The sequence below is a fragment of the Condylura cristata genome, unplaced genomic scaffold (genome assembly GCF_000260355.1).
Source record: "Condylura cristata isolate star-nosed mole 26May11 unplaced genomic scaffold, ConCri1.0 scaffold00028, whole genome shotgun sequence".
Lineage (NCBI taxonomy): Eukaryota > Metazoa > Chordata > Mammalia > Eulipotyphla > Talpidae > Condylura > Condylura cristata.
In genome coordinates, this window is record NW_004567129.1 from 26,634,782 (window position 1) to 26,652,085 (window position 17,304).

At 55.0% G+C, this 17,304-nt stretch overlaps 2 protein-coding genes across 2 annotated transcripts in view; both read right to left on the minus strand.

Moving 5' to 3' along the window:
- Nucleotides 1-246: 246 nt before the first annotated feature.
- On the minus strand, nucleotides 247-12,664 carry CLIP3 (CAP-GLY domain containing linker protein 3). The gene is made up of 14 exons (XM_004690554.2): nucleotides 12,517-12,664; nucleotides 11,967-12,192; nucleotides 9,060-9,199; nucleotides 8,882-8,975; nucleotides 8,540-8,701; nucleotides 8,077-8,195; nucleotides 6,902-7,138; nucleotides 4,272-4,407; nucleotides 4,000-4,128; nucleotides 2,998-3,141; nucleotides 2,808-2,931; nucleotides 2,558-2,622; nucleotides 2,138-2,210; nucleotides 247-1,781 (listed from the first exon to the last, which is right to left on the minus strand). Exons 2-14 carry the CDS (start codon nucleotides 12,130-12,132, stop codon nucleotides 1,727-1,729), a joined length of 1,644 nt encoding a protein of 547 aa, XP_004690611.1. The 5' UTR covers nucleotides 12,133-12,192; nucleotides 12,517-12,664; the 3' UTR covers nucleotides 247-1,726.
- Nucleotides 12,665-14,832: 2,168 nt separating this feature from the next.
- The window catches only part of THAP8 (THAP domain containing 8), a 4,920-nt gene continuing 2,448 nt past the window's right edge, over nucleotides 14,833-17,304 (minus strand). The window contains exons 2-4 of the mRNA XM_012730554.1: nucleotides 16,173-16,362; nucleotides 15,627-16,019; nucleotides 14,833-15,446 (exon numbers count right to left, since the gene is read on the minus strand). Of these exons, the coding sequence (XP_012586008.1) occupies nucleotides 15,297-15,446; nucleotides 15,627-16,019; nucleotides 16,173-16,362 (733 nt within the window). The 3' untranslated portion in view covers nucleotides 14,833-15,296. The remainder of the gene's footprint in view (nucleotides 15,447-15,626; nucleotides 16,020-16,172; nucleotides 16,363-17,304) is intronic.

Genomic DNA, 17,304 nt, shown 5'->3' on the forward strand with positions numbered 1-17,304 from the left:
CCTCCTAGTCTCGGAGCCCCTAATGGCCCTTCAGAGAGGGGCTTCGTCTGGCAGGGACCAATCAGAGCTCCAGAAACGAGCCATCCACACCGCCCCTGGGGCCCGGGAGGAAAAACGCGAGATGTCAGGACTCCCCCAGACTTTGCCATTCTGTGCCCAGATGGAAGGGAGGATTCCCTCCCAGCCTCCCCCATCCCGGGTACAGAAACCGGGCGCTAACTCCCAGACACGGACCCGACACAGAGAAGCCATAGAAACATCTTTATTGACGGGGGCAGGGGTCATGCTGAGGGGACATGCAGTGAAGGGGCAGTCGTGAGCTGTCCTTGGTGGTGAAGGCCCCAGGTCCGCCCTGGACCTCCCTGGGTCTTCAGGGTCTCCCTCAGGCTGTTGGCCTGGCCCTGGTGCCTGTGAGGTCCTTTGGGGCCAGTTACTCAGATTGGGTGTTTTGAACCTGTGACCAGAAGGTAGATTGAAGTGAGGGCTCCAGGATTAGGGATCCCCTCAAGGCCTTGAGGCCCTTCATGTAGTAAAGATGGAGGCTGTAGGATTTGGGGGTTCCCTTGGGGCTGGGGCTTTGGGATTTTAATGTCTTGAGATCCATGGACTTGATATCGAAGTCCTCCGGGGTTCCAGGGTTGAGAATTCCAGTTTGAGGTCTCCGGGTGGCTATGAAGAGCACTGGAGGTACCTTGGTTGCCTGGGATGCACATCCTGGTTGCAGTCTCCTCCATCCCGGGCACAAGGACCTCCAGAATTGGGGTTTCCTGGGGGGTTTGGGATTGGATTTTTAAATTTAGGATTCCCTGGGGATTTCCCCAAAAATCCATGATTTGGGGGTCCTGGGAGTTAGGGCCTTGGGATTTTCTAGGGGTTATGGAACTAGGGTGCATAAGGGAGTTTGGTTATTTACTCTAGGGCTTAGGATCCCCAGGATGTCATAATGGGGTCTCCAAATTTGGGGTCCCCCAAGGGGGAAGTCATTACTTAAAAAATAGAGAATTTTCTGGGAGCCTGGCCAGCACAGGGGCTTTGGGCCATGTGGGGAGGGCTTCATACAAGGCACTGGGGGTTTCTTGAGGGTGCAGAGGACAGGAAGACTTGGGGGTCCTGTAATTAGCACTTCCAGGACTGTTTTGGTGTCTATAAATTAGGGGTGACAGTAGGGCCGGTTAATGTGGGTCTCTTCTTGAAGAGTAAGAACAGGGGTTTTGTTAATGGCGGGGAAATTGAGCTGACCACTAGGGTCACAGCATCTTGAGGGAACTGATGTTAAATGTGGGATGAAGGCCTGTGACTCTATTGCTCTGGAGGTATGACCTGTGTTTATTTCACAGGGACTTGATGGGAGGGGGTGTCTTTGCTAGTGGGGGTTCTGATCCAGTGATGAGTGACCTGGGAATATTCTGGTATGGAGCATTATGTGGAGGTCACCATCATTTGGGGTGATGTAGAAATCTGTTAATTAGAGGGTCTACTCTGAGGGACTGGGAACAGGGACTAGCCTGAAGGTGCTACACTCAGGAAATCTCTTTCTGGATAACATGGGTTCTGTATTTGGGGGGTTATCATGTTAATAATGGGGCCTCAGTGATTGAGGGCTGGCTAGTGGGGTCTCTATTCTGGATGTGTTACTGGGGATCTCTTATCTCAGGGTGACATGGGGGCTCCTTATGTCAGGAGACACGAGAGGGGGTGCTGTGTCTTTGCTATATGTCCAGGGCCTCTAAGACTGCATCTCCGCCCTCAGCATCCAAGGAAACCAGCAGCAGAAGAGCAACCTGAGGAGAACCACATTACACTGATGCAGGCAGCAGAAACAGCTGGATCCACCCCCTCGTGCCCCAGTTCCTTCCCAGAGTGGTTGGGATTTAACCTTTCTGGATTCTGCCTCCATCTCTTGGCTGTGCATTCTCAGGCTGCTGTGGCAAGGACAGGTATTGTTTCCTCTACCTACCCCTTAGAAGTTGAAGTCACCAGAATTTAGTGTGGGCCCCCCCCACTACAGACTTTCTGGGTTAGCTGATAAATCACAAGTTTCCAGCCCTACTAGAACGCCAGATCTCTGTGCCCAGTGCCATGTGGAAGCCTCTGCCTGAATATCTCAGAGGTGCCAGGCCCGGGGTTGGCTACCCACCTGGAGATGGAGTTCTCTGATGCGATGTCCTTCGGGGTCCGGACTGTCGTGAAGGTGCGTTTGGGCTGCGTCACTGGAGAGGGGGGCAAGTCTCAGAAAAGAAGATGGCAGACCATCTGTGCCCTCAGTGCCACGTCCCAAATGCCCACCTGGAACTCACACTGAACACCCATCTGGAATGTGTGTTAATGATACACCCTGTGTCCCCCCAGTATTTACCCATGTGCCCAATGCCTACCCAGAGCCTTGTCATGATCATTCCCACCTACCCCGCAGCACCTGTCCCTGTGGGGTCCTGACTCACCACTGCCTGGACACTGTGTCCCCAGTGAAATACTGGAGATGCCTGAGAACCCGAGGCCCTTCCTCCTGTCCCCAAACCCACACTCCTCCCTCCCCACACCCCATCTCCCAACTCACTTGTCACTTGATGCACTTTTTTGGCTCCAATACTGTCCCCAGGGGGGTCGGTCGATCCACCAATTCTGGGGAGACAGGAGGAGTCAGAGCCATTGAGGCCAGGGTATGGCCAATAGGTAAGGCGCTGGGGGGGGCATACGGAAAGGACCCCGGGATGGGAGTGGGTACCCGCACTGTCCTGCTGACCCAAGAGGAGACATCTCAGGGGATCAGGCTTCTGGATGGTGCCCTGGCTTGGGGCAGGGCTCACCTCTGAATCCGGGAAGCTGGTGCAAAGACTCCATGCCGCGGGGGGCAGGTGAAGTACCGAACGCCAAAGACAGAGCCGTCGTGCTTGCCGGTAGGCTGGTCGAGCTCGATGCCGTACCAGTAACCTGCAGCAGGAAGGTGTCAGGACGCCTGGAGGTCCCCCCCGCCCCCGAACAGCTGCCCACACTCACCTGGAGCAAAGTCTGTCTTCCCGTAGAAGCGCACAACCCCTTGCTTCTGGCCCGCCACGAGCACCTGGTCTCCCACCTCAGCCTTGGCTCCCTCGCGCTGCTGCAGGCTGCCCAGAGACGGGGATGACGAGGGTTTCTTCTTGCCTGGAGGTGCAGAGCAGAGGGGGAAGAGTGGGGCCCAGGCACCATCTCTTTGGACCCCAGGTCTCCTAGAAAGCCCCAAGGTGGACTCTCGGGCACAGTGCCAACCAGAGGCTCTCCAGAGCCTGCCTCAGAACTGTGGGGCTGTGGGCTTGAAAGGAAACTGAACCCCAGCTACCGGAGAACTGCGGTGGGGGAGGGGAACCTGAAGAGCCCAAAATTCCTTTCTCAAAGCTGAGCATAGGGTCCTTTGGTGCACTGGGTATAGCGCAGCACTATGAAGCAGCTCAAGTTCAATCCCCGGCCAGGGAGTGACCCACAGGGCGCAGCAGACCTCTCCTGTCTCCCCGCTGCTCCCCTCAGCAGTGGATTTCAGTGGATCTGCCTATTCTGCTCCCCACGCTGTCTCTGGTGAATCCTCTCACGCCACACCTCTGGCGAATCCTCTCACGCCACACCACTGGCCTGTACCCCAGTTCTTGTATGCATAAATAAATGAATGTTTTAAACAATTTTTAAAAGCTGAGATACGGAAGTCAGGAGCCCAGAAACTGTTCTTTTAAAATGAAAGGGGGAGGTATCCAAGGACCTCCAGGGAGTCCACAGATTCGTCCCTAAAACTGAGGGGAATCTTTGGTCCTGAGGGAACACTAAGTCATAGAAGGCAGGGCACCCATATAGATCTTAGGAACCGAGCAGGGCCGGTGCTGAGACCAAGAAGAAATCAAGTCACGGTGTCAGGAACTGAGACCATCCCCTGAAACGGAGTTTGGGTCTGAGGAGAAACCAAGCCACAAGTGCTTGGCTCCCCAGAGTGGCCCCACCCCTGGCTCCCCTCATCCCTTGGGCTCCCCCTCTGACCTTTGTGTTCCCTGCGACCTTTGCCAGTGACACGGGAGAAGTCCATTCGGGGAGTCCGAGGCGTGGAGGTGACGGACGAGGGGGGAGCATCCATGGCCTTGGAGATCTTGGACACAGAGGCAAAGAGACCTGGGGGGACAGAGAGTGAGCTGGCAGTCATCCAGGCCTCTGCCCCCTGCCCCACCATCACCCTCAACTCCCAGAACCCAGTCAGCGGCATCAGAACACGAGTGACCCCACCGCCACCCTTCTGGGGCCCAGGTGGGACTAACCCTGCTTGGGGGGGCAGATGAAGTACCGGACACCCCCAACGCTGCCATCGTTCTTGCCCTCTGGTTCATCCAGCTCCACACCCACCCACTGGCCGCTGGCGAACTCCGTGGTCCCGCAGAACCGCAGTGTGCCTGTCTGAAGAGACAAGTGGGGATAAGGCTGGGGGGGTTGTGGTCTGGGGAGGCCATGACAGATCGCTGGCACACAGGCAGTCTGATGATGTGCAGGAGGGCACCCCAGGCTCAGACATCACCGTTAATGGCTGTAGGACTGAACCTCACTGTGCCTCTGTCCTCATCTGCAAAATGGGAACAAAAATAGCCCCCACTTTATAGGATTGCTAGAGAGGGGCCCTGTCCAGGGCAGGAAATAGCCACAAGTGACTATTTAGAATTAAGTTTAAAATTCATTTCCTCAGTTGCACTAATCGTATGATAGGTGTTCGTTGACTCCCCATAACGTGTGGCTATGAGGTGTACAGACGTTTCCATCACAGAGAAAGGGCTGTCAGAAAGGGTATTAGAAAGTCCCCAGAAAGGGGCCTGGTGCTGAGGAGGTGTAGGCTATTAATATCCTGTGAGTTTGCTTCAGGGAGCTGCTGGGGCTTAGTTTCATCTGTAAAAGAGGGGTAACAATCAACTTATAAGTCATTTGTCTGGTGGAGACATTTTTAATATACCTAAAGTTGCTTAGGGGCAGAGTCCCCAGGAGGATAATTAGGTTCAATGAGGCTGCTTCACTCTCTAAACCTCAGTTCTTTTTTTCTCTAAAAAGGGCTAATCAACAATGCCTACTCTGGATGATTGCTGTGGGGACTAGAACAGTGCCTGGCACACAGAGAACACTTAGTTGTTCTAAGGGTGTAATACATTTTAACTTAATTCAGGTCTCAAGCAGTCCCCAATGTGGGTTCTGTTATTAGTGCTATTTCACAGATGAAGAAATTGACAATTAATAACCAGAGAGTAGAATCATTGGCCTCAAGCCCCACAGCACACTGCCCAAACCACACTATGTGTGATGCCTCTTCTCTAAGTGAGCAGACGTTGCTATTTTCTTCAGACGAAAGGCTTCATCTGGGGCCTCCCTAGTGATGCAAGGAGTTAAAGCCTAGTGCTATGAAGCTACCCGCAGCCACTGCAGCATGAGTTCAATCCCCAGCCAGGGAGGTGACCCATATGGCACAGGAGACCTCTCCTGACTTGCCTGCTGCTCCCCTCAGCAGTGTACTTTGTCAATCTGCCTGCTCTGCTCCCCACTCTCTGGTGAGTCATCTCACCCCACCCCCACCCCGCACCTCTGGCCTATACCCCAGTTATTATATGCATAAATAACTAAATCTTGAAAAAGCAAAAAGACACTTTTACTTAAAAAAAAACAAAACAGTAACATCACAGGGTCTGTAGGAAACTTTCAGGCTGTTTGAGTACATCAGTTGCTTATTTCTAAATAAAAGTGATTTTTTTTTTTAAAGAAAAAACAACAAAGGGCTTCATCTCTCTGAGTTTGAGTTTCTTACAGTCTTTTGGGTTATAAAATGTGTGAGGGTCTCAACTCTCCTACTTTCCAGAATTGTCACATGGATTTAGTTATGTACAGAAAGCTTTCCAGATAGGTCTATCCTGATTAGGAAGTAAAACATGACCTTTATGATTTCTCACTCTATAATAAAGTCCAAAATGTTCCAGTGCCTTCTGGACTGCTGTGATTCAACCATCTGACCATTGCACCTCACCCAGCCTGGAGAATGTCCATCCAACCCCACTGTCCCTTCCCTCCTCTGGGCCTCTGCACCTGTGGTTTCCATAGTCTCCATATTTTTGGAGGGCAAGCTCTTCCCAACTTTGCTCAGATATCACCTCCTCCAAGAAGCCCTCCTGGAATATCTCAGCTAATACCACCTTTCTCCCCAGACAGCAACAACTTACTAATTTCAAGCATTTAATGATTTTCAAAATCCTTACTGCTCCCTGCCTCCCTCTCCATCACTAGGAATGCAACTTCAGAAAGAGCAGAGCTGGGGCTGACACAGCCCTTCATCAATATGGATGGTTCAAGGCCTATACGGACCAGAGGGACACCAGATCAATGAATCAAACTGGGACTGTCAACAAAATAACAGCAACATAAATGACAAAGGGAGAAAAAAGCCAGACTCCTGGGATGAAGAAAGATGCTACCCTCTGGCCTTTACACCTGCTCCACTTACCTGAGACCCCTTTTCCTTTTCTTCTCCTGGTTCATTCCTCCTTATCTTTCTTCCTCATTACAGCCCTGACTGCTCTGACCTGTGCCTGTCTAATCAAACCACTGACCACCCAGGGAGCAGAGCTGGGGTCTGAGTGGGGGGGGGGGAGTCACAAGGTCCAGGGGACCCTCAGGTGCAAAGGTAGGTGATCACTTTCCTTGTGCTTCTTTCCGCTGGCTGGGCTGTCACTGTCGGGCGGTGGAGCTGTCTCACCCAAGCCCCAAGACAGAGGGTTCAGCATAGGGGCACAGAGGAGCCGCTAGAGAGCAGCTACTAAGTGAGACAGACACTGTGTGGATGATTGTGAGGGCAGCCTGCATCCTGCCCACGATGCAGGGCTGAGGGCCGAGCCCTGCCCCGCCAGGCCCCGGGGCTCCTGACCTTCTGGCCGTCCAGCAGCACGCGGTCTCCCAGGCGTAGGCCCAGGGCGCTGAGCATGAGATTGCCTGGGACGTTGTCATAGTTGGGGAGCGTGACCTTGGGCAGGGCACAGGAGAGCGGCACGGCCTCCTCCAGCAGAGTTCGCAGTTCCTTGGCCACCAGGGCCGCCTCTGCCTTGTCCAGGGACATGTCCATGGGGTCTGGAACCACCTCCGCCGGCACCTGTCCCTTTCGGTTCTGGGAATCAACGGGAAGAGAGGGGATGAGGGCTCAGTGGCAGGGGCGGAGCCTCCCCCCCCAACAAAAGGCAAAACCCCAAAAGCCAACCCCGGGGGAAGCAAAGCAGGTCATACCCAGGTGAAGATGGGAAGGAGGACCGTGGCGCAATGAGGGGCAGACCGAGTTCCAAGGGAAATCTGCCCCTGAGAATTCAGCTGGGGGTGGCAGATAATTGTGGGCGGGGCTAATTGTGGGTGGGGCCAGCAGGGAATCCAGGTCACACTTCAGGGCTATCGTTTGTCCCTCTGTAAGGCGCTGCCCCACAGACCCCAAGACTGGCAGGGTCCATCTGAGGGGGTGGGCGTCTGTGGATACTAGGTCAGAGCTGGCCAACGTTGCACGAGGAGAGGCAGGGCCGTAGGGCACAGGCCCTGTTCCCCCAAGATATTTATGCCTGAGATGCTGCAGAATAAATGGATAGGGTCCAGATTCCAAATGGACAGATGCGGTGGTCAGAGGTCAGACAGAGAACTTAGGGGGCCAGGGGCAACCCTCTCTTTCACAGAGATCTCAGTTCTGCTTTGTGGTCCCAAAGTGTCAATATACAGCCATGGAGTTAGCCAGGATATTCCCTGCTGAGTGACTACGGACAAATCACCTATGCTCTCTGCTTCTCTGCTGGGTGCTGACATTACTCCACAGAGCAACACACAGCAGAGAATAACAGGGGTGGGGAGAACGGGGAATCCCCTGGGCACCCCCTTAGATGGCCACAGGTTGGCTCCTGCCCTTAACACGTTATTTTTTGGTGGACTGCATGAGATGGTTTTTCTAATACTTTTGGGGGTGGGGTGGGGTGTGGGGGGCCCCACACCCCGCCCAGGAGGCCTAGTGGTCAGCACAGGGGGCGAGGACAGGCAGGGGCGATCCATCGGGCTGGGTCAAGGCGGCAGTACCCGCAGCGCTGGATTGGCACCGTGCTCCAGCAAACATTTGGCGGCGCCCAGGCACAGGTTGGAAGCAGCGATATGCAAGGCTGAGCCGTGGTTGAAGTCACTGCACGTGGAGTTCACCACTGCGAGGTGGGAGAGAGGGGAACTCCGGATGAACGCTGCTGCGGGCACCCCGGCCTCCCCCACCTTCCAGCCCCGGGAAGGCCCTCCCGCCCCAATGCCAATCTCGGCGCCCCAATGCCAGTCTCTGCGCAGACGCAGAGCCCCGCCCCTCTTCCTAGGTCTGGGCCCTCCCGCCCAGCCACACCCCCTCCCCATCAGGTCCCGCCTGGCCCTGGGGTGATGGGTCCCACCCAGGCTCTCACGCGGTTCGGCCCCATCACCGTCACGCTGCCAAGGGTCTTGCCCCCTGAGCCCTCCTCTTGCTGGCAGCCCGCCGCCCTCCCAGCCCGGACCTCGCCCTCACCTCGCGGCCGGGCTCCCTTCAGCAGCACGCGGACGAGGTCCGGCACGTCGAAGTACGCAGCATAGTGGAGCGCGTTCATGTTAGTCCAGCGGCTGCGTAGGGTCACATCGGCGCCCAGGGCCAGCAGCTGCTGTGAGAGACGCACCGCCGCCGCGGGGTCCCCTGCACAACACCCCGGGTCAGCTGGGGTCCCCTCTCCGGGGCGTGGCCCAGGGCATGGAGACGGCGGTGGGCCTCAGGGCCTGAACTTTGGCATCTTAGGCTGTGGGTTCAGGATGGGGGATCGTAGGCTGGGGCTTGGGGTGGTTTGGGAGCATGTCAGATCTGGGTATGGGGGCTCACCGACTCCGTGCGCCCCAGCCTTGCACGCGTAATGAAGCAGCGTCATGTCGGTCAGCCCGTCACGATCGTTCACATGGCAGCCTCGACGCAGAATCTGGAAGCACCAGGGGTCCAGAGCCAGTCACCCAAAATACACAGGGCCCCCATCCTTCCCTTCCCTGCTTTCTCCAGTTCCTACCTCATTGCCAATCACATCGATCTTGTGCTGGACTTGGGGTACCCACTGGCGCACAATGGCAAAAAGCTCAGCGATGGTGGTCTGTGGGTCGAACAGGATCTCCTGGCACGCGGGATCGTTGGGGTCGAAGAAGGTGAAGGCTGGGGGTGGGGGTGGGCAAGAGGTCCCCGGTCACTCCAGGCAAGCTGAACCCTCTTCCCATCCTGAGACAGGGTGGGGTGGGGGTGGCAGCTCCAGCTCTTTACCTTTAAGACCCTCTAACTCTGAGTCACAAATTCATGGCGCACGGGCCACAGGCATTTTATATGTGGCTGGCATGAGATTTCAAAATAAACCTGGATGCCCAGTTTGTTCTGAAAAATGGAAGACAGACCAGGCATTTCCCACAAAGCACAGCCGTACCCTTTGAAACAATCTGGTAAGAAATGAGGCTGGCATCCCGCATGCCTAAAGGGGCAAGCTTACTTGCCCTGCACAAAATGGACCCAGTTTGGTGAAATCTCCACCAGAGCAAAAAAAAAAAAAATCAAAAGTCAGGAATCTCAGTTTTTAAGAAAAACTGCTTTCCAATACTGTGCAGCCCACCAAAAAAATATATCCAAAGGCAGGAGCCAACCTATGCCCAGCCAGGGGGTCTCCAGGGGAACGGTACCCCCACCCAGGGCTGGACTCTCCTGTATACTGCTGTCTCGACTGATCTCAGCGCCCAGCACAGGGCCTGGCACACGGCAGGAATCAGTGCATGTTGAATGAAAACAGCCAGGTTACCCTGAGCCCAGGAAGCTGGAGAGAAGGCATTCGGCTCACGTGTCCTTTCAAACCCAGTCACACCACAGCAGCCTCGGCTCAAAGACAGGCCTGGCTCCCAGCACACTCAAGAGGGCAGACAGTCTCCCACAGCCCACGAGGGTCCGCACACACTGGCCGCGTCTGTTCGCTGCCCTGTTTCTCTCCAGCCACGCTGGCAGCCTTCTGTCCTTCCAACATGCCGGGCAAATTCTTGTCTCAGGGGCTTTGAACTTGCCGCTTCCTTTGCTGGGGCAGTCTGTCCTCAGATCTACTGAAGGCCTGTGGGTCTTTGTTCAAATGTCACCTCTTCTGAGCGTGTCAGATGTAGGATTGGGGACTCACCAGCTCCTTGGGGTTGTGTCCTGCCGATCGGTCCGTCACCACACTTCACCCGACCTCCTTGTCCGTCACTGCCTACCTACTGTCTTATTTAATCACAGCACATCATGACTTAATCTGTTGACTCGTTCTTCACGCTTTTCCTTCTTTTTTTTCCATTTCTGCTTGTCCTCCAGAGAAGTACTGTTTCTGTTCACTGCCTTATCGCAAGGCATGCCACTGAACTCACGTACAAACGTAATCAATTTAAATAAACAAATACATGATTTTCTCTTGGAGTCCACTTTACTGCTCTCTGCCCCAGCGCACATTTCCAGATTCCATCTCGCTCTGTGACCAAATGCTCCTTGTTCGACAGGGCCCAGCCTCGATCCTCTGAATTCCCACTAGGCGACATTTGCAAAGAGGATTTTCTGCAGTCCTAGGGTGGACCCCGCCCCCGACACTCAGATAACTTTCTTATTTTTCTATCGACAGCAGTCAGTGGGAGCCTCTTGGGCCCGACACTGCCCCCCTCCTCCCTGTGCTGGCTAGGCCTCCTCCTGGAACCTGGTGCCTGGTTTCTGAGATTCCTTGCCAGTGTTTTCTAAAAGCTCCCTCTTAGAGGCAACTTTGGCTGCGCTCCACCTTCCCTACCCAGCAGCTAGAGGGAGCTTTTAAAAATATAAATCAGACCACCATCCTCTGCTCTTAAACACCCCCCAACCCCCAGCTCTCATGCCGTTTGGAACGTATCCAGAGGCCTCTGAAGCTCCCCCAGGGCTGGCCACTGCCCGCCTCTCCACCCAGCTCGGACTGCGACCTAACTGCAGCGCCATCATCCTTCTGTCCCCAGCCCAGTCCTGCCCCAGGGCCTCTGCACTTGCTGCTCTCTTTCTGGAACACTCGCCAGCCGGCCTCTGGCAGACTGCTCCTCTTGCCTTGGGTCTCAGTTTAAATACCCCCCTGGTGTATTAATCCCGCCCTGACTATTTGGTCTCTGGGTGCTGCCCCCTAGCCAGTCTCCGTTAAATCTCCATTTTTTTCTCGCAGCACTCCTATCAGCAAGTGGCAGATTTCGTTATGGAATCCCTCAGATAGTCACTCCTGCCAGAGAGAAGGCTCGTGCCTGGTTAGCTCGCCATTGCATTGCTATCACCCAGCACGCGGCTGGTCACAGGTAGTAGCAGTGGATAAACACGGCTTGGTGGATGATAAGACATTTTCAGTTTCCCCAAGAGGCCACCTCTCAGCTCCACACCCTGGCACCTTGGTGCCTGAAGCAATCGCTCCTGAGAACCTTTCCCCTGCCCCTTCCCCAGCTCAACCCCCAGCCCACCCTTGGGTCTTCTTCAAAGGTTCCCCAGGAAAACCATGTCTTAAAAAGCTCCGGCAGCTCACAGCAAACAATTCTCATCAAGTCTTTATACTTTACTGTTATTATTTGGTTGTTATTGAGATCTATGTGTTTTCTCAGGGCAAAGACCGGGTGTTTCTTGTTCTATGCTAGTTCCCCAACTCCTAGTATAGAGCTAGACCGTCAACAAAGGCTTGTAGAATGAATAAGTGATTGAATGATGTGTCATAAACCAAAGATTAGGATTATTCCCTTCCATTCTCCAATGAGTGAATGAATCAATGAATGAAGGAAGGGAGGGGGGACCCCAAGGACTGTGCCAAACCACTCAGGCCCACCTTCGAATCCCCCAGAGTTCTCCCACCATCTCTACTGAGAGCTCAACCCAACCTCCCTGGCCACCCGAGGCTCCAGCCAGATTCCAAGGTGGGTAGGGTGGTTACCGTAGTCTTTGGGAAGGGGGGCAGGTGCGGAGGGGTGCACAACAGGCTTCTGCCTGCGCTCCAGGGTGGGGCTGGGAGCCTCGGGCACAGGTTCCTCCTCCTCCTCCTCTTCCTCCTCCTCTCCTCGGAGTGGAGGGGCCATCGGGGCAGGATCTGTCTTAGTCATGGTCCTCGGTGGCCCTCGGGGAGGGCGGGTGCAGAGTTGGGGGCGACCTTCAGGCAAATCCTGGAAGCAGAGGTCAGCTACAGGCCCCCCGCCCCCCCCCCCCCGGCCCCCGCAATCCGAGCCCCTGAAAGCTCCCGGAGCTCGGTCTGGCTCCCACGCCCCTAGCTCTGGGTTTTGAGCAATCACAGGTGCGCCCGCCCGTTACCCATTCCAGCACCCTGGTATGTGGGCTCAGCGCCTACCATTTCCCTCAGGCCCAGCCCCCCATTCTTCTCGCGTCAGGCCCCTCAGTCTAGGCCGCCCCCTCCCCGGGTTTGTTTATCTCGGGATGCAGGATGCTTCGGCCCTCCCCTTCTCCACGGGCCTCCCCTCTTCCCATCTTACCTCGGGCAGACGGGGCTGGAGACCAAAGCTGAGACTGGGGAGACTGGAGTACTGGGGTGTCAGTGTCTGGGGAAGTAATGGGGGAGGAGAGGGAGACAGAGAAGGGGATGAGGCCCAGACGCCGATGGGGGATGGAGAGGGAGGAGGGGCCCTGATTGCGCATGCGCCTTGTTACCCCCAACTGGGCGCGGGTGGGGGGGGGGGAGGCGGTACCCGGAGGCTGCTGGCATTGAAGGAAAGGCTGGAGGCCGAGCGGGTAAGGGGATACCCAGGGAGGATGGAAAAGGAGGAAGCGATGCCCACGAAGAAAATGATGCGGGACACGGAGTCAGGAGTTGATGCAAAGGCAGGACAAAGGGAGAGGGATGGGGAAGGCATGCGGGTCTTTTTGTCCTTTCCCCCCCCACACACACACACGTGAAAGGAACTTCCTGTTGAACAGAGGTGTAGGTATGTAGGTATGTGGTGATGTTTTTTCTGCCCCTGAAACCTCAGACCTGCCCCCACCCCACGCTTGCCGTTTGGAAGGGTGTCTCCGAGGGAGGGATGAGTCGTAGAGACACCTTCATGGACACCATCGTGATCACTATTGAGTACTCAGATAGCACTCGTCAGTCCAGAGAGGTTAAGCTACTCGCCCAAGGGCACACAGCAAGTAAGTGATGGAGCTGAACTTGAACCCAGGCAGCTGGCTGCAGGTCTGGGTTTTCCGTCACTGTGGCTGTAGCAGGGTCTAGGGGACAAATCTGCTAATACCCCACCAACTCTCAGAACCTGTATCCCCCCAGTAAGGGTGGGGGCTTGGGAGCAACCCAGGGTCCAGGGCCTCCTGGCTGCATCACCCTGGCTTGGCTGTCGCAGCTTCTCCAAAATATTTCCAGGATCTCACCTGTCACCCCCATTCCTCATCCCAGTCTATTTTCACCTCTCCTACCTGGACAACATTTCATCTTGCCTGGTCTCCCTGGCCCTCCTCCATCCCACCCATCTGCACCCTATATGCAGCCATAGGGACCTACTGACATCTCTCACATTGGGCTTTCCCAGTTCAGGGGCATCTGCTCGCTGCATCTTAACTCCAGGTCAAAGCCAGTGTCTGCTACAGCCTACTGACCCAGTGTGTTCCGCCCTCTTACTATCTCCAACTTCTCATTAATTGCACTCCAACTAAATTGGCATCCTTGTTCCTCATTGCCCCAGGCTGTGCCTCCTAAATGTTCTTCTCCCAGATGCTTGGTTTCCTCATTCCTATATTATTATTTTTTTTAATTTATTTTCTATTTTACAGAACTGGGGTACAGGCCAGAGGTGTGGTGGGTGAGAGATAGAGTGGGGAGAACAGGCAGACAGACAAAGTACACTGCTGAGGGGAACAGTGGACAGGTCAGAAAAGGTCTGCTGTGCCATGTGGGTCAGCTCCCTGGCTGGGGATCGAACTTGTGCTGCAGTGACTTTAGAGAGCTTCATAAAGTGGTGCTTTAACCTGTTACATCACCAGGGAGAGCCCCTATTTTAAGATATATTTATGTATGCATACAAGAACTAAGTACAGGCCAGAGGTACAGGAGGTGCGAAGACTCACCAGAGACAGTGGGGAGCAGAACAGGCAGATGGACTGAAATTCACTGCTGAGGGGAGCAGCAGGCGAGACCTGAGAGGTCTGCTGCACCATGTGGGTTCAATCTCCCTGGCTGGAGATTGAACTCATGCTGCAGTGGCTATGGTGAGCTTCATAGTGCTGGGTTTTCACCCCCTGTACCACCAGGGAGTGCTCCTCCTTGCTCCTGTTTTAGACTTTAACTTATTGAAGCCTTCTCAGCAAGACCTCCTCTGCTCTATCGTCCTGTTATACAACTCAGTCCTTCCCTACTTTATTTTTTTTCCATAGCAACACTGTCACACTCCAGCCGATAGCCTAGATGTTGAGGCATTTGTAGGAGCTGTTTTAGCAGGCCACGTGCCTTCCAGGATGCCACTTCATCATCCAGGTCTCTGCCTAAACACTGTAGCACCAGGGAGGCCTCCACCCCCTGGCCACATTATTTTCAACCCATCTTTATAGCATTTATCACAATTTCAAATTATATTGTTTATTAGTTTACTGGCTCATCTTCTATTTTTTTTTAAAAGATTTTATTTATTTAAGCATACAGAACTAGGGTACTGGCCAGAGATGCAGGGGTGGCGAGAGGATTCACTAGAAACAGAGTGGGGAACAGAACAGGCAGGTCGACAAAGTACACTGCTGAGGGGAGCAGCAGGCGAGAGAAGAGAGGTCTGCTGCACCATGTGGTCACCTCCAGGGAGGCACTGAAGTGGCCACAGCCTGGCTTAGCTTTGCAGTGCAGCGCTCCAACACACTGCGCCACCAGGGAGGGCCCTGGTTCATCTTCTACTCCAGCAGAATGTGAGCACCACGAGGACAGGATTTTGTCAGATGTGTGCACTGCTGTATCCCCAGCTTGGCACCAGGCTTGGGAAAGGGTGTGAGGCTCTTCAGAACCAGATATAAGTCTTCCCACACAAACAACCCTTGTTCTGCTCTAAGACTGTTTTACAGACTACAAAGATTTGAGTTGGGGTGGTGAGGAGCAGTCACCCAGAGATGCTGGGGCTCCTGGGTGTCTAGGCTGATGGGCCGTAAGGTTCAGGGGCCCCCAGGAGGAGCGGTGGGAGCCAGGCTTTTGAGGGAGGCACTGCTATGCCACAGGCATGGGTGGTGGGGCTGGGCAAGCTGTCTCTTCCTTCACCTTCCGCCATCTGTCCCATGACATTATCTGTCACGGTCCTAATGCACTGAGGGGCTGAGTGTCCAGGAGCTCGGGCTTGACATCCAGTGTGGGAACTGCAGGACCCTGGGTGAGGACCATGGCTATGTCAGATCCTCCGCAGATGATGGTGAAGGTTCGGGCTTCCTCTGGTCCAGGAAGCTGTGGAGAGATGGGAGATCCCAGGGCAGTGAGGGAAGGGGAGGAAGGGTGGGGGATGGAGGAGGAGAAGGAAGGTCAAAGTGAGAAGGGGGGTGTCAGGAAACATGTGCACTGCTGGGCCAAGCAAGGATGGGGCTGTCTGCCCAGGGGCTGCCAGTCCGGGTGCCCCTTGGCACTCACCCCATGCAGCTGGCCCCGGCGTGCCCGTGCCAGCAGGCTCTCCCAGTGCAGCTGCTGTGCCAGCTGTTCCAGAGCCCGCAGCTGTGCCTGGTGCTGTTCCTGACGTCGCTGGAGCCGCCGCACCCTCTGCTGGAGGGCTCCCAGCACGGCACCCAGCCTGGCCCTGGGGTGCTGGGGAGGGACTCCGTGTGGGGGTGCTGGGGCTGCTGGTGGAAGGGGCATCGGGGTCAGGAAGACAGTGGCCTTGGCCTCAGGGCCTCCAGATGCTGGCCCCAGTACCACCAGGTGTACAGGGCCTTGTTGGGGGTTGGCTGGGCCTGGGGGCTGGGGCGTGGCCTCCTGCAGAGGTGGTGGCACCTGAGGGTTCTCCTTGCTTCCGCTGCTTTGCTCCCTCTGGAAGACAGGATGAGGGATGGGGGAGTGGGCCTCAGGGCAGGAATTCAAGCAGGTGTAGGGGTTAGACTCCTTAGGGGCACTTTACTCAGGAAAGGACTGGGGACCAGACTCCACATTTTCCGGTAGAAAAGGCTGGTGGCAGACGTTTACCTTGCTGGGGCCTGGGTTAAAGATCGAGGGCACTGCATCTGGGCGCAGGTAGCGCACCCCCCAGCGCCACTGGAAGCAGGAGGGCGTGAAGTGCTCGCTGCACAGATGCTGGTGGCAGCTGGGCACCCACTGCTCACGGCCCATGTGCCGCAGCCAGGCCTGCAGCCGGGGGCCATCCTTCAGGGGGAACCTGCAGAGGTGAGCAGTGATGAAAGGTCCAAACCCATCCCAGAGGGCGCGCACACCCTTGGGTGCTGGAGGGCAGGCCTTGTCTCCCCTAGCAGACACTGGCGCTGCTCCCACAGGGGCACTTGACGCGGTCCACGCCAGGCCCTTCAGCTGCCCCTTGTAAGCAGCCAGCATCCACCCACCTCTCCCACCTCCACTGCCCATCCCGTCCCGGCACCACTCTCTCTGGCCTGGATTCTTGCAGTAACCCCCTGAGCAGGCCACTTTCCAAGCCCTCCCCAATCTGTTCCTCTATGTGAACCTGAGAAAGTAGTTTACAAAGTCAGGCCAGTCTGGAATGTGGGAGATCCTACATTCATGTGATCTGGATGGGGTGAGAGGTTAGAAGAAGTTTAAAAACAGCCCTGCCTGGTGGTGCAACGGGTTAAAGCACAGCACTGCGAAGCTCTCTGAAGCCACTGCAGCATGAGTTCGATTCTTGGCCAGGAAGCTGACCCACTTGGTGCGGCAGATCTCCCCTGCCCCACCTGCTGCTCCCCTCAGCAGTGTACTTCATCGTTCTGCCTGTTCTGCTCCCCACTCTGTCTCTGCTGAATCCTCTCGTTACCTGCACTTCTGACCTGTACCCCACTTCTCTATGTATAAATAATCTTTAAAAAAAAAGAAATTTAAGAACCAGCAGTTGAAATGCAGGATGTGAGCCTTGTCAACAACATTTCCCTAGAAAGAAAGGGAATTTAAAGGAAACACCTTTTAACACAGTTGGGGAAAACTGAATATTTGTATTTACATAATTGTAATTAATTTTGCTAGATGTGGTAATTCTATTGATTTCTAAAATACTTATAAATAGGCATCTATTGGAAAGACACTCTGAAATACTATGGATAAAGACATAAGGTCTGGAATTTACATTAAAGCACTGCATTAAAATAATAAACAA

Coding starts and splice junctions, on each gene's coding strand:
- CLIP3 (XM_004690554.2), bottom strand. CDS start 12,132: ATGACTAAGACAGATCCTGCCCCGATGGCCCCTCCACTCCGAGGAGAG. Junction 4,408..6,901: donor TGCTGCTGGACGGCCAGAAG/GTCAGGAGCCCC, acceptor TTGTCTCTTCAG/ACAGGCACACTGCGGTTCTG. Junction 2,623..2,807: donor CCAGCTTCCCGGATTCAGAG/GTGAGCCCTGCC, acceptor CTGTCTCCCCAG/AATTGGTGGATCGACCGACC.